Here is a 15,248-nt window from a genome sequence, read left to right as displayed (position 1 = left end):
GTGAACGCTTTCAGCAACGAAAAAAAAAGCAACCACGACAAGAAACGAAAGAAAAGAAAGCAACTCGTCTCCTTGCGGCGCGCGCGGTGATGAAGCGGTTGACTGCATTCCCTTCCCCTCTCCATTGATTGATCGGGCGACAGCATTCCCCGCACTACGTTCCGCCGGCGCTGCACGCAACTGCGGGGGCGGAGCGTAAACGAAGAGGATTGACGTCACCCCGTAGCGAGAGCCGGCGACGATCCGGGTTCCGTGCACTGTACACTCGACGGCTGCTAAACATTGCGCCGGTCCCGTAGCAACCGCGCGAGGAGATACGGCACAGCGCTCCGGAGGCGAGCTCGAAGTTAGCTGCGCGCCGCTTCTTTTTCCATCGCAATTCGTTAAGACTCAGATACCGCGAGCAGAGTCGGCGGTTCTTGATTTCCGCCCGACTTGGCAAGAGAGAGGGAAAGTGAGATAGATAGTGCGTGTGAGACGCCACGACCGGATGGATCACAAGTGCTGCAGGTGAGGGCGCCGCGAGCATGCATGGCGCGGCGAGGAGTGTGAGAATTTATCGGCGCTGTTGTGCAGTTGTGGGAGATGTCGAGGAGTCCTCGTTCGGCCACTAATTACGGACCAGGTACGTCTGTATGAAATAACGCTGGCGGCTTCTTCGAGCGCTCTTTGCAAGGCTTGGCACCAACGCTGTGTGTTTTGGATTTTGTCTGGGACGAAAGCCCGTCACCTGTAAAACGTGATTCGGCAACTGCGACGACTACGCCTTGGTCGGAAGCAACTCAGTAAACAGGCGGCTAATGACGTCTTGTCACGACGTCAGTCTTGACGTGGAGCTAAACCGCTTTGAACGTTCTTGCATGGCGACGTGAGGGCAACAGGTCGGCGCCATTGGCTGGAGGCCTCTTTTGAGTGGTAGTGATATTTCATTCTTGACTTGCGCCCGGCTGTTGTGCTTTTCTAAGCTACGCTGTTTAACGTAATCCAGCTTCGCAGGTCGCACAGTCGTGTAAAAACATTTGCATGCACTGTAAGCAGTAAGAATTGCCCGTAGCTTATCGCCTTCGATGGAGCTGTGTGGTAATTGATCTTTTAAAACCATCTGAACAGGCTACGTAAGCACGGGATTACTCCGACCTTGTCTGCCGTTGTCGGTCGCAAGACATTTTCATGTCCAGGTTTCTGGGGCGAAAATTTTGAAAAGTGGAAAATTGTAAGACACTGTTATGCAAATATTGAAGGTCATGGTCCATTATTCTGATATGTAGGAACATCTTTTAAAGTGTTTCCATCGATCGCATCGAGTAGTTAAGACTGCCATAGAAAACCAATAGGGAATACTTTTGACGATAGCGAAAACGTGTCATAGAAAAAAAAAGCACAAGACTGCCATCGGATGTTCTGCGGATATATTGATTGTTATAGTAAAGCATTACATTAGATTAAAGAATTGCTGTCATAATCGGCTTCCCGCTCAAAAATGCTTTTTCCCACCCTTATAAAATGGTCTATAGACAGTCTATAGACTTCTGATTGACTCTATTGCCTTCCTATAGATATATCTTTTTGTCTATTCATAGTCTATAGACTGTCTATGGACAAATGTCTACTAAAAGTGTATGAAAATAATTCTATAGATTGTCTATAGACTCTCTATAGGATTTGTATTGCCTATAGAATATTCTTTAGGGTTTATCTATAGAGTCTATAGACTTTATAGACAGAAGTATTTAGACAGTCTATAGACTGTCTAAATAAATTTTTGTAAGGGCACAATTGCTGGGTATGTTCGTGAGACATGCCGCCATGTTGACCTGCGTTGCCGACCGCTTGATGTTCACGGCAGGAATATTTGTCAGCATTTTATGTACTGGCTCGCAAAATATTGTGGACTTTTCCTGGAGACCACCGATTTTTCCCTGTGGCAAATAATTTCTGTGCGCTCTATCATCGTTCATCTTTTTCATGAAAGAGGTGCAGAGATGAAAGATGCGAACTTTTTGGCATCGCAGGATCACTTCCGGCCTGCAATGTCTCGTCAACTACAGCGAAGCTGTCTGATCTGCACAAAAGCCACAGGTGGCGTTCTGCGGAGGTCGCGTGATTCGCAGCGGCAGTTTATATTCCGGCACTTTTCATTGGCCGCGTGTCACTCACGGAGTCTCACGAATAACGCGTCCTCAAACAAAGGAACGGAGGAAGCAGGGCGGGAACCGGCGGACAATGGAGGCGCCGTTGCGTCACGGGATAACGAGCGCGTCATTGTTGACCGACAGCTATCGGGGCTCACTAGGGTTCCGCTTGTGCCGCCGGACTGGGCGAAAGGAAATGCGGGGCCATTCACTAAAGTCCACTAATTTACCCCTTAATACAGTGTCCGCATTCGGCCCGACTCCCGTGCTTGTTTTTCCTGACAGATTACGCAGGCAGTCCAACGACGCAGAAAGAAACTAAAGATAGGGCGTTGCGTTTTTGCGTTTCAGCAGTTTTTCGAATGTTGCTGAGACCGCGTCGTATATGTGACGGAAAGAGATGCCCGTGCAGACGGACTAAAGCGCGTATCTCGTTTTGACGTTTTAGGCGAAAAAGCAAAATACCTATACTTTCTTCCGTCTTTCGAAGCGTAAAAATGGCAGCCATGCGTATAGTTGTCGCCTACTGGTCTTATGAACACTGATAACCAAGTTCACCGCAATGGTATGCGTTAGCCACGTTACCAGGATTTTTTTTTTTTCCCGGAGTGGACTAAGGGAATTTCCTTTGAAGGGGGCGGGGAGTTACTGTGCGATGCAAGCCGGACAAAAGCGCTGTTAACAGAATTGATAATGGAGGAGGGGGGGGGGTGCTCTTGGGATCCCTTTACCTCTCTATAGATGCATGCCTGACATGAGTACGAGTCGCCTGTGCCGCGCGCCTATTTACATCACTCTTAATAGCCGATGACAAGTGGCCCTGTTGCCAAAACCTACGTGGCCCAGTTGGCCTATTCGGGAGGGAGATAAGCAGCACTGGGACGCGATGCGGCGAAGGCTAGATTAGGGTCATGTCATATTCAAACCTTGGTTGAGGAACCGTAGCCTAACACGGCATCTTCCTTTCTAAACGTCGGTGCTCTGGAAAGCGTTCTTGCAACTGCGTCGCAACAGATGTCGCATTGTTTGTATGGGCCGTTGGCTGACGGACTGAGCACGTTAACACATATGCTCCGACTTAAGTGTTTTTGTCGGATTGTTGGGTGTAGTGTACAGTGTAAACTGTATATACTCAGATGTAGTGTGTGGTGTGTATAGTCTGTGTATTTTTATTGGTACTTTCTCCTTTCTATTGGCCCTAATTTCATTCGGAATCGTTTTGTTGATCCATTAGCCTCTGGCTTTGATCCGTTAGCCTCTGGTTTTTGCAGGAGCGGGCTCTAATGCAGCACACATTTATCTTTCAGTTTATTAGCAGTATATTAATAAGCTAATAATATTAATAATAATAGTTAATAAGCTAAGGTTCCGCCTAATTTTCGCTCATTTTATTTCTTCTCTCAGTTCATCTCTTCTCTCGATTTCACCATTTCACGCGTGGCTGAGTTATAAGACTGACTAATGTACAACCCAAGCAAGAAAAGAATGAATGTGCTGCAGTGGCTGGTCCCCTGAAAGAAACCACACGGCCACAAACACTAGTCTCTCAAAGAGGAATCATTGCCTCATCGGAGAATAATTGAAAATGATCAATCAGCCGCAGTTCAATTGACTATACTCGGATACATCTCAAGAATGAAGCGGATTTTCCCCGATAAAGGACCTCCTTCCAGCCAATGGCGTCGGCCGATTCTCGTGACCCTGCTAGCGGGACAGTGCAAGGAGCGGCATGACAATGCAAGGAGCGGACTATCTCCGAGCATGGAAAGAGAGGACTATTCCCTTTCATCTGCCACTCCCTGCATCTCCAAGCTGGCTGGATCATGAGAATAGTACGACAGCGTTGGCTGGAAGGGGGTACTTTGAAGGGGAAAAGCCGCTTCTTTCTTGAGTTGTACCCGACTATGATAATTCGTTGCGAGGACAACACGTAGAGCGGTTAGTCGCACATTGCCCACCTTCGGCTCAGAATGTACAAATAATTTTGGAACAAGTAGTTTCGCGACTCCCCCGCTCAACACCCGGAGGCAAAACTGGCATCCTCCATAGTGCGTGTTTCTTATACTCCACATTCTAAACAGAAATACACCCATATGGGAGTAAAAAGGGAGTAAAACTGTCCTATAGCGAACACCCTTTTAAAGAGGACAGTTTTACTCTCTTTTCACTCCTTTTGTTCAGAGTCCGCGACTCCCTCCTCAACACCCGGAGGCAAAACTGGCATCTTCCATAGTGCGTTCTTTTTATACTTCAGGCGGTCTTTTAAGTACACACGGGTCAGCGCTGAAGGCGGTAAATTGCGGATGACTCGGGCTTACGCGTGGTCGGTAAGGGGTGATTCATGGGGGCTTCCATTACGCTGTGTCCGTGCGAGAGCCTGGTACATAGACATGTATATACGGTCTGGCCGTTTCAGTCAACAAGGAAATTGCGACACGCATGCGCGCCCCCCGCTGCGATAGCAACCGCTGCATAATAACGAGGCTTCCGTAACACCCGACGCCCGCGCCACCGGCCAACCTTGTTGCCTCGGTGGCTCACCATTGCTCCTCGCGGGGTCGGAATTGGGTAACGAGTGCTAGTCTTATAGAGAAGCAGCCAAGAATGATGCTCTTATGTATAGACTGCTTGGCTGCATCCTATGGAGAATGCAGGAGCTGTCGTCGCGTCGCATACACTCGGCTGTCGTTTGACGTGTGTATGCTTACTATAACGGAGGGTGTTGCACGGATGATAGGAGCAAAGGCGGCGCTGAGATCGTTTTTTGTTTCGTTTTCTTGTTCTGTACATGTGCTACAAACATCTCTTCGAGAAACATCGCAACTTAAAGAAACAAGGGTGAAGGCTAAGGCGCTGACTTTCAGCTGAAGATTTAGTGAGAATGTGCAGTAAACAGCCTGCGTGAAAAGCATAGAGCCAGGGGGGTTTGCTTACAAGCCCTGTAGCGGTGTTCTTCCGATGTAGCACCGAGCATTCGAATAATGTTATAAAAACGTTGTTTCATTGAAACGTTACATTAGTGTTAGAAATAAAAAAATAACGTTATAGGTCGCACTGAAAACATTGCTACCATCATCATCATCATCATCAGCCTGATTACGCCCACTGCAGGGCAAAGGCCCCTCCCACGTCTTTCCAATTAACCCTGTCCTGTGCCAGCTGCGCCCACCATATCCCCGCATACTTGTAATGGTGACCTTTAAATGTTACTGTAATCTTAAAACTAAACAGGCGGCGTTATATGTTGCATCATAAAATTAGTTGAACGTTCCAAATAAACATTCTTCTGTTATAGCTTTCAGAATGTTATTGTAGTGTTTGAATCTTGACTGGAAAACAACATTACAAATATATTTCCAGCCCCAGGTGCCAGAACTTTTGTCTCTGAGTGATGTATTTGCAACTAACAGTACATTGCAACTGAGCGTATTACCTTCTGCCTGCCACAGATTGCATGCACAGCCCCGTTATTTTTTAAAAAGCTTTGTTTTTGCCCATTTGACACTATCACACATGGTACACCCTTCAGTAATGGGTACACAATAGGCTTGACTCCATGGTATCCGTTCGGGGCTGATTGTGCAAAGTGCATGTTGGTCTCTACTGTGGAGTTCAAGAGTCTCATTGGTGTTGGTCCTTGAAAAGCGCTGATTAAGTCTGGCACCTTCCCGACTGGCGTGCCTGCATGCTGACGCAGGGTTGCTTAACCGTTTTAGAGAATACCCAAAGTGAACAAGGGAGGGGGACGCCTCAGAGGTGTTTGCCAACATTTCGAAAAGAGGACTTGTCTTTGTCCAGGCAAATCGTTCATCATTGGCGGGGTTTATATAAGGCCCTATATAAACACCGCGCCTGGCCTCTCCCTACTATTTTCGAGTATGTTACGGTTATTTTGTTAACATGTTTTGTTAATGTTACGGAAGCTTTTATTTCTAACCTTACAAAAACTTTAGAAGAAACGGACATTAATAACATTTGATTCATGTTTGACGGAAATGAAAATGTAACATTGTTAATGCTTCGGTGCTAGTTGGGTTGCAGCAACCTTGTGGGTTGTAACTTGCGGATGGGTGAGCAGCAGAGTTCGTGTCGCCTTCAACAGATTTGGGACGCTAGCAATGCATACGGAGCCACACAGATTGACCGAGAAACAAAGCTCCTTGAGTGTTGTTGGTGGTGAAAATCTTTTATTAACAATTTTAAGCGCAATGCATTGACGTGGTAGTAGTTGCTAGTCCTGGAGTCAGTCGGCTGATGCTGCCGCTCTTGCTTGGTCGAGGAGCAGGACATGATCGTCGATCTGCGAGCTAGTTAGAGCCCTCTCCCGCCCCTCCGCCGTTGGCTGGCAAATACGAACTAATTCGCTGTAAACTTTTGACAAACGCTTCACATATCCACAGTGTACTATATACGCGTTTGCTTTTCCAAAGGCGCAAGCATAAGTGACATGATAGCATTGTCTCATTTGGATATGTGAAGAGTTTTCTTTTTGTAAAATCACTTATAGGTGTATACATTGTGTCGCGTATATTCCCCTTACATCTTCAGTTGAAAATCAGGTCCTTTGTCTGCCACCTTCACGCATCCGGATTCCATAATGCATTTCAGCATTAAAAACCTGCGAGTTCTTTTCTCCGCAAATGCATTTCCACATTCAAAAAGTCTGGAAGTTATTTGGCCGCCATGTGTTTTTTTTTTTTTGTTGTGGGACCCGTTCACACTCAGGATTATGCAGCTGACATTTAGCATACCTTATACGGCTCACCTGATTTTATGGCAGGTTTTATACGAATTCACCCCGTAACACAAGTCCGCTACTTGTGTTGCCCTATAGCGTTGCTCTATGTGCTGTTTGGCCCCGACTGCCTTTGTGCCATAAAAGCCCATCGGCATCATCATCATTATGAATTACTTGAAAGCACACAAAGAGGAAGAAGTTGACACAGACTGAAGGATGAGCACTGACGATGCCAATCATCATTTACGGGAGACAAAACTCACTATTGTGCACATTCCGTCAAAACTATGCCACTGGTCTGAAGTGCTTAAGGGATATTTGAATGGAGTTTCGTGCAGACAAGGAGTGACAGATCTGTGCAGCTCTACCTCGCTCTTAAAGCAATCTAAACCACGTAGCTTCATACAGCACATTTTTTAAGGCACCGAACTCGAAGTCATCATGACCCTTGAGGTCTAGACGCATCCAGATGACGTTTCCGTTGACCACAACGTGAAGCGTGAGCTCTTTGCGACATAAAGTGTGCCATTTCTCTCAAAGGGTATACCCTATAGGGTTATCTCTCTAAAGTCACCCATGCTTAGGATATTTCTGGGGTGTACTAATTAAAACCGGGCTACTTCTGCCGAGCTTGCGATTTTCGCTAATTATGAGATTTGGTGAGCCCCACGCGCAGTGCCTTTCCACTCTATACCTAGCTAGTTATTTGCCGACGCTGCGTGTAGCTTTAAAAAGCAGCCCGTTCCGCTAAGCCTTGCAACCGGGATCGATAGCGTTCTCGGCTCGCACATATCGCTTTATCCTCATCTCAATAATGGGACTTTAGGAAGGCGTCACACTATCAGATGTTCCACATTCCACAGATAGCAAGCGCAACGCCGACGCAATCCGTATGCGGGAGAGTTGATATAGTCAAGAGAGGAGAACGATACGGGCGTCCCCGCTGCTTGACACACTCGTGTACGCAGATCAGCAACGCGTCAAGTGCTTCGTACGCTGCTATCTCCAGAAGCACAGCGTATGCACATCTCCGCGTGCCATCCTGACGGTCGCACGCTTTATCCGCTGTTTTTGCCCGTTGAGTACTTCGGCCAGTCATTCGATTACGGGAATCCATCGGTCCCGCAGCTCCAGAAGCAAATGACGGCAAACTGACGCCGAGTGAGGTACCGTGGTTCACTGAAGCAGGTCGGAAAAGCGCAGAACGGACGTACAAGACGGTAAGCTACGTCTTCCTGACCGCCAAGCACCTATTAGAATAGTTTTTTGTAATGGTACTCTTCCGATACATCTTCAACACCCTGCCATTTGTATTAGAGTCTTGATTTGGGTTTGTTGGTCAGAATGCATGCAGTGCCACTCCTGTTGTCTTGTGTTCGTCTTTGTCTATTCGCGCTGCTTTTTATTATTATGCCATTTGTAGCTGTTTCCTATGGCTTCAGGCTACCGCCTGTAGCTTCAGACTAGCTGCCCTTGTCTGCTTCTTTCTTATGATCTTTGATGAACGAGCGCAAAAAGGCAACGGGCAAGTAGAACAAGCACAACATGGCCGTCCATGTTGTCATTCCTTCCATGTCGTCCTTCTTCTACTTGTACGTTGGCTTTTTGCGTTGGTTCATCAAAGATCACGGAATACAAACTAGCCCAACAGCAGTAACAGCAAGTGTTATTTTTTCTGATATCCTTATATTGTGTTTCTCTGTAATTGATATCACGTCGCACCGACTCGCCCAAAGTTCTATGACTTTAGTCTACTTACCATCTTTGCTGCCATAAGTAACAGGTACTGGGGTTTGCTTCGCTATTGGGCAGCGGATCACTTATGCCACTCTTAAAATTCTAAACCTGTGAAAGAAATGAAAATCCCTTGTCCTCATTTCATGAGACCTTTAGGTCGTTAAGGATGTCAGAAGACACCCATTTGCCTGGCTAACTGCAAAGACTGTGCATGCCTCCAGGATACCGCCTACGGCTTCAGACTACCCTACATGGCTTCAGGCTGCTGCCTGTGGCTACCAAGCAGTTGCACTATCCGTCTGCGACGTCAAACACGGGGCTGACCTGCGGTAACAAGATAAAACAATGGATCAAGAAAATAATTGCCGTAGGCACTTAAACTTACGTGCTAACAATGCGAAAGCATGGCAGTTATATTCCAGCTGCATTCTAATTACATTCCAATTTTTAAAATTTCTCTTCTATTTCATTGTAGTTGGTGGAGCTGTAAGTTCCAGTACTGGCTGTTATTGGTTAACATTTCGTATTTTCCCGCATTTTATGACGTCACACCGTTTCGACCAATAACGAGTTTTTTAACGCCGCCACTTTTTAGGCGACTCCGTGTTTTGATTTCGATGAGCCACCTAATTCTTCCGCATTATTTGTAAGGCACGACTCACTAGTCTGTTCCCTGCGGATGATTGCGACGCGAGCAGGTTCTCGAGTTTTTTTTTTTTGTAACATTTCGGGAGCTATGGCAGGGAATTGCTAGCGCAGCGATTATACGAGCCGGCGCAGAGTTCTGCGTTCATAGGCAGCCAGGTACCGGGACTTGTCTTTCTTCGCGCTACCTGCGATATATTCCCTGTACTCGCATAACCTCTTGACTATGAAGCCTCTGGCTTGAATTGACGCCAATAAAGGATTAGGCTGCTTGGTGCTATGCAGTGTCTCTCCTGACTGTGATCGGAAGGTTACGTCATTGAGCTGTCAGCTGTGCAAAGTGCTCCTCCTTCTCTCGCGACTTCTCCGGAGAACCATTTACAGACTTAAGTTGGGCGAAACAAAAGTGAAATAAAAGTAATGCCGCTCTGCACGCACAGGTGTCCATTGACTGCAGGCCCATTTAACAAGATAGTGCAACAGAAATGCGGCCGGCACTTGAAGCGTTTCTTATCAAGGCGGCACGTTCAAAGGAATTCCTCCATCTGCTGTCAGGCTCGTGTCAATTCATATCTGCCTCTTTCGAAAATTGTCAATGGGTCAGTAAATGGGTTTGCAGATCGCGCTTACAAAGACGATGAGACCCATTATCTTGCTGAATGACTCGTTTTTTCTTCCTGGCCAATGACCTCGTATACCAGTATATATGTGGCGCTGCCAGTATGGATAGCTAGCACTGTGGCATCTCTGTAACGGTCAGTGACAGAGATGTAACTGACAGTTACAGTTAAACTGTCGCTGATCACACTGTGCCACTAATATCAGTACAGCTTTACTTTTGAGAAAGCAACACTTTTTGAAGCTTTTGAACCCACTCGCTTATAAGCGTTACGAAAATGAATGCAAGAACGGACCACAAGGTAATGAACATCGGGGCGATGACGTGTCCATAGTCGGATACAACTCAAGAAACCGGCAGTGACTGCCCCTCAAAAGCACGCCCTCCATGTAATGGTGGCGAGCGGTTCTCAAGGTTGTACGTGGTTAATCCCCTGGCGTGAAATTGCTGGCGGCTGTCAATTTGCTCCATGAAATGGGATTAACTGCGACGTCATGAAAATCGGTCGATGCCATTGCTTGAAAGGTCTCTTGTCAGGAGTACTCGTCGCTGCATTCTTGACTTGTATGCGACTAAAGTAATGTGGGTGTCACTGCCCAGAATCGGAGCGAATGGGCCGGATAAGAAGCAGATGCTTAGAAGGACTCGGAGCAAGACTAAATGTAGTTGTTAATTTTTGTAATATTTGAATGTTTGGAATTTTGTGGCTTTGTTTGGCGTTAGCTCCGCAGCTAATATGCATTTATTGTTCAAAAATTTGTAGCGGGAATTTATTTTCCCCTCCACACACTATTCCAACCCGTCACGGTCATGATGACGTCACACCGCAGCCACTGAGTGTAAGTGGTCGGCCGTGTCAAGTACCTTCTTGCGTCCGCAAACAAAAACGGTATGTGACTTCATCGCAGTGTGCTTGTGAAAACGACCGGGGGTGTCGTCGCATCTATTTCATTTTCTGACGTTCTCTACCGTGTGAAGGCTCCGTAGTCAGCAAAAGTGGAGTCTTGGTCGTTAGATAGGATGCAGTGATCATTCGATGAAGGTCGACTTCAGTTAGTCCTCTTTGCCCCTCTTCCTTATAAAAATGTTATATAGACAGTCTATCGACTTCTTATATGCTCTATTGCCTTCCTATATATATTTCTTTTTGTCTATTCGTCGCCTATAGACTCTCTATCGACAAAAGTCTACTAAATGTCTAAGGCAATAAAGCTATACTCTATAGACTGTCTGTAGGATTTCTATTGCCTAGAGACGGTTCTCTAGGGTTTTGTCTATAGAGAGTCTATAGACTGTATTGACATAAGCCTATGGACAGTCTATGGGCTGTCTAAATAAGTTTTTTGTAAGGGCTGAGAGAGACAGAATCGCCTCCTTCCCGAGAATTTTGCGTCATGTCTCGCGTCTCTGGGAATACGGGGTGTTTGTGCGCTGAAAAGGGCGATCAACGTTTGGTTCATTGAACAGCCGACTCGGAAAATATCGCAGCAGGTGCTGCGGCTGGAATGCGTACGTGCGACGTGCATTCCTACCTGAATCGGTAGACAGGAGCGTATTGTCTCTCCAGGGTCAACGGTCGTCGCCCAGTTCCGGAGTTAATTATGGAGCCTGTCGGCCGTCCGGGCGGCTGTAGTGCGACCGGGAATGTGGCATGGCGTTCTGCCGACCCCGTCGCCTTGTCAAGCTCTGACACGAGGCACTCATAGTTCTTTGATGACGCCGAGAACAGGATCCCCCTTACAAAAATGGTCTATAGACAGGCTTCTTATAGACTCTGTTGCTTTCCTATAGATATTTCTTTCTGTCTATCGATAGACTACAGATTGTCTATAGAGAAAAGTCTAACAAAAGTGTATAGCCATAAATCTATAGATTGTCTATAGACTGTCTATAGAATTTGTATTGCCTATAGACTATTCCCTAGGGTTTGTCTATAGACTTTATAGACATAAATCTATGTACAGCCTATAGACTGTCTAAAGAAATTTTTGTAAGGGCCGCACGCTGCCAGAAGACAACATGGCAGATTTAATGATGATCAGTTGTGTTTGTAGTCCCGTTCATTGATGCGAAGGCAGCTACAGCTGGGCCATGTACAGCGAAAAACAATGAATGAAAACAGTATGCACTCTTTCGCTGGCTGCTAGACGTTTTGCTTAGTCCAACAGGAATATGTTTGGATTCATACAGTAACTGTGTGTTTAAAATCCCCAGTGCTTGAATCAGCATTCGACTGAAAGTGACGGGGGAAAGTTGTGATGGTAATGTCGTCCCATTGTAAATACCCGACCGCTGTTTCGAGTGCACTAACCTTTCCGTGCTACTTCGTGTTTTGTGCATTTTTTTCCCACTGTGAACTCAGTCACAGCAGCAGAGTGCATGGTACTTCGGAATAGCCAGAATAATGCTTTTGGAAGTTTACCATTAGGAGACTTCCGCATATAGTCAACAGAGAAAAGAGAAACAATCCTGATTTGATTGCAAGGCGACTTCGCAAGTCGTTGCTGAGCTGGAGTTAACTTTGATTTCGGACGCCATATGCAGAGTGGGTATGATGAAGGAAATAAACTTCCAGATGTTTCGCCCACACTATCGAAGTAAAAAGTTGACGTAGCGTCTTCTATACTGTCCAACACAATGAAAAATGCGATGTAGTGACCACTGAAGAAAGGTTCTTGAGGTTTCGGCCGCCGCACGGGAGCATAGTTGACAACGAGGTACAGATGGGGGTGGGCTGGATATTTCTCTTTCAATATATGCCCTAGACAACGGGCATACGCGTTAGGAAGGGTAGCACCACTTTGATTAAGTGTGTTCTCGGCTGTCTGTATGATCAGGGATTCCAGATACAAACGGCTTCGAAGACTTTTTCCGTTTTCTTTTTAAAATACCCGCGCTGCTGCAATCTATGGCATGTTCCTCGATTTCAGCGTGTTCGGCGAGCGCATTAAACGAAACTTGGTTGTTTCTTGCTCATCCCCGACAAGGCGGTTTCCGTCAAACCCCTGTTACGTTTCGAAATATTCCGAGCTTCGAGACAATGGGTTTCGGATGGACATCCGGTGGTCTGGGAAAATTCCTCCCGGCTGCTCCCACGGGTTCGAGGTGCTCTTACGTTTCCAGTTCTTTTGTGCATGGAGAGAGCGAGGCTCGTCCGCTGCGTAGCAGAGTTCATCCCGGCCATCCACTTCAGCCACAGCGGCATGGTATCGGGCGCCGGTGTTCTGTGCGATTCATGGCGGACGCGGCCGAAGTTGTTTACAGCGAGCCGCGGCGCCTTTCTGAAGAGACGTCTCCTCTTCCCCTGTGCGGAACTCTATGCGCGAGTGCCGCTTCGACATTCCGTTCTCGCGGAGAGCTGTACTGCCGGCGTCTTATGGTGTCTTCGATTGGTCTCTCCCGCGATCCGGTTAGGATCTGGCAGAGTGGGAGCCGCTCTCGCTCCGAGCGCATAGCGAGACTGGTCAAGCCGAATGGTCAGCGAGTTTTTAGAGCGGAAGCGCAGGAGGCAGAAGGGGGACGCAACTTCCGGAACCATGACGCGGCACCGCTGCTGATGTCAACAGTAGCCTCATGTGAGGTCCCTTGATTAGCTTTAGCCGCACGTGGTCGCACACAGTTTCCATCGCGGTCGCCGCTTAGCCTATATCGATCGCTACCCTTGGTTTCCGTCCCACGGGACGCTCATTTTTTCGAACATCGTCTTGTGGATAGCACTGTCGTCCTCGTCTGAGCTGCTGCTGGAATCGCGGTTGTCATGCGACAGCAACACAGACCGCGTTCCTAGCGTAGTTATCCGGCGTCTCTTGGACATTTTGCCTCACACAGCGCGGCACCCGCAAAACACAACACAGCAAGGACGCTACTACTGCGTCAAACGCCTACACTTGCTTCTGCCTAAGGGACGCCGAGGCCTCGCACCGCTTTCGCGAAATGGCGGAAGTGGCTCTGTCACGTGAACTCATCTCGGAGCCGCTCCGACTTTTTTGTCGGAGCGCCTCAGAGCGCTCTGAGCTGGAGGCGAGCGCTCAGAAAGAACCAGACGAATGTAGTCAGAGCGGCCGGATTCGACCAGCCGAATGTGCGGTCGCCTCAAAGCGTTCTAGAGCGATCTAAAGCGACCAGTGAAGACACCATTACTTTCGCCCCCACTTGGGTCGCCTTCCGTGCTCGTCTGCAGGAGCAGCCTGGACGCCGGAAGTGGCGACAGTGTGTCGGGGACCTCCTGGTGGACGGTTCCCGAAGAAAGTGCACGTGACCCATACGACAGTGACTGGACGCTTTCCATTAAACTAAATTCCCCAACTAGGGACCTGAGGACAGGGGACCCTTTTAAAACGCGCCGCAGTGCTCATTGTCGAGACCGAAATCTCTTTGATCACCATGTAACTAAACCTCTGTTAAGTCTCTCTATTCCTCGACTCGACTCGTCTCTGCGTCGGCGTCAAACGCGATGCCCGAGTGCCTGCAGCCCGACTTCTGACTCGGCTCTTCGCTACCCGTTGATTCCGCTATCGGAGGAGACGCAACGCAACACCCTCGATTTCACCAACGCAATATGCAAGCGTTTCGCCCGACTGCACATTCCTTTCAATGTTGGAAGCGAATTGGCGGAGGCTACAACAACAACAACAACAACAACAACAACAACAACAACAAAACAGCAGAATTCATTGGTCTTGTCTGGGCATTCGATGCAGCAGCTGTTCACCCAGCATTCCTTGCGTGTACCGGTCTTTTTGCCTCGGCTATTTGCTGCTTATCTTTTCACTTGCTCGCTTCAGAAATACGTGAGGTTGGTTCGGCTGCCCCTCCCACATCCTTCTCTTCCGGGAGAGGCACTTTTGGTTCGAAGAACGTGAGCCCGTCGGGTGTGCTGGGCGTAGCCGCGGCCCGGAAAATCGTGCACGGTGTCTTACGCAAAGGGCAGCAGCAGCGGCAGCCCTTCCCCAGATTCACGCCTGACCGTGAATCGAGTCGGGGACGACCAGACTCATCCAAAAAGAAAGTTGGCGCCAAAAGGAACAATAAAACGAGCCCTGGTCGTGCGTATCCTACGGTGCTGATCGCATCCGCCCTTCCACGCGGCGTTCGGTTACGACGAAGTTGCGCTCGCATTTTAGTTCCGCTCAATTCTCTCTCTTTTTTTTTAACTCGCTAAAGGTCGGCTGCCGAGTGCTTCCTGCTTCCGTGTTTTGCTGCTTTGATTATAATTCTTTTTATTCACGCATGCTTGCGCGCACTCGAAAAAAAGCTTTTCCATCTTCAGGACTGGTTCTGGCCTCGCGGTTTGACATGTTTGCTTTCTGCTGTCCGCTGCATTATTTCGCCGACGTGTTTGCCGGCTGTGCCCTGTATGCCAAAACAGCTCCGCTGA

The 15,248-nt window shown here is 47.8% G+C and overlaps 1 protein-coding gene across 7 annotated transcripts in view; it reads left to right on the top strand.

Annotated features, from left to right (window-relative positions):
- LOC144104545 (uncharacterized) overlaps positions 1-15,248 on the top strand; it is a 35,876-nt gene that overhangs the window by 8,177 nt on the left and 12,451 nt on the right. Inside the window, exon 1 of one of the 7 annotated variants that reach the window (XR_013308569.1) lies at positions 260-510. The exons of 2 other annotated variants lie outside the window; for them this stretch is intronic. Coding sequence is in view for 1 of the 5 variants with exons in the window: in XM_077637629.1 (XP_077493755.1) it covers positions 586-625 (40 nt within the window). In the remaining 4 variants the exon portion in view is untranslated. Of the gene's footprint in view, positions 1-259; positions 626-7,987; positions 8,091-15,248 lie in introns of those variants that run through there. 4 more of the 7 variants (XM_077637632.1, XM_077637629.1, XR_013308567.1 and 1 more) reach the window with 4 other exon arrangements.

Source organism: Amblyomma americanum, chromosome 9 (assembly GCF_052857255.1).
Source record: "Amblyomma americanum isolate KBUSLIRL-KWMA chromosome 9, ASM5285725v1, whole genome shotgun sequence".
In the NCBI taxonomy this organism is placed as follows: Eukaryota; Metazoa; Arthropoda; class Arachnida; order Ixodida; family Ixodidae; genus Amblyomma; species Amblyomma americanum.
Note: the sequence above shows the minus strand (reverse complement) of the source record. Positions and strands in the feature narration are given on the sequence as shown.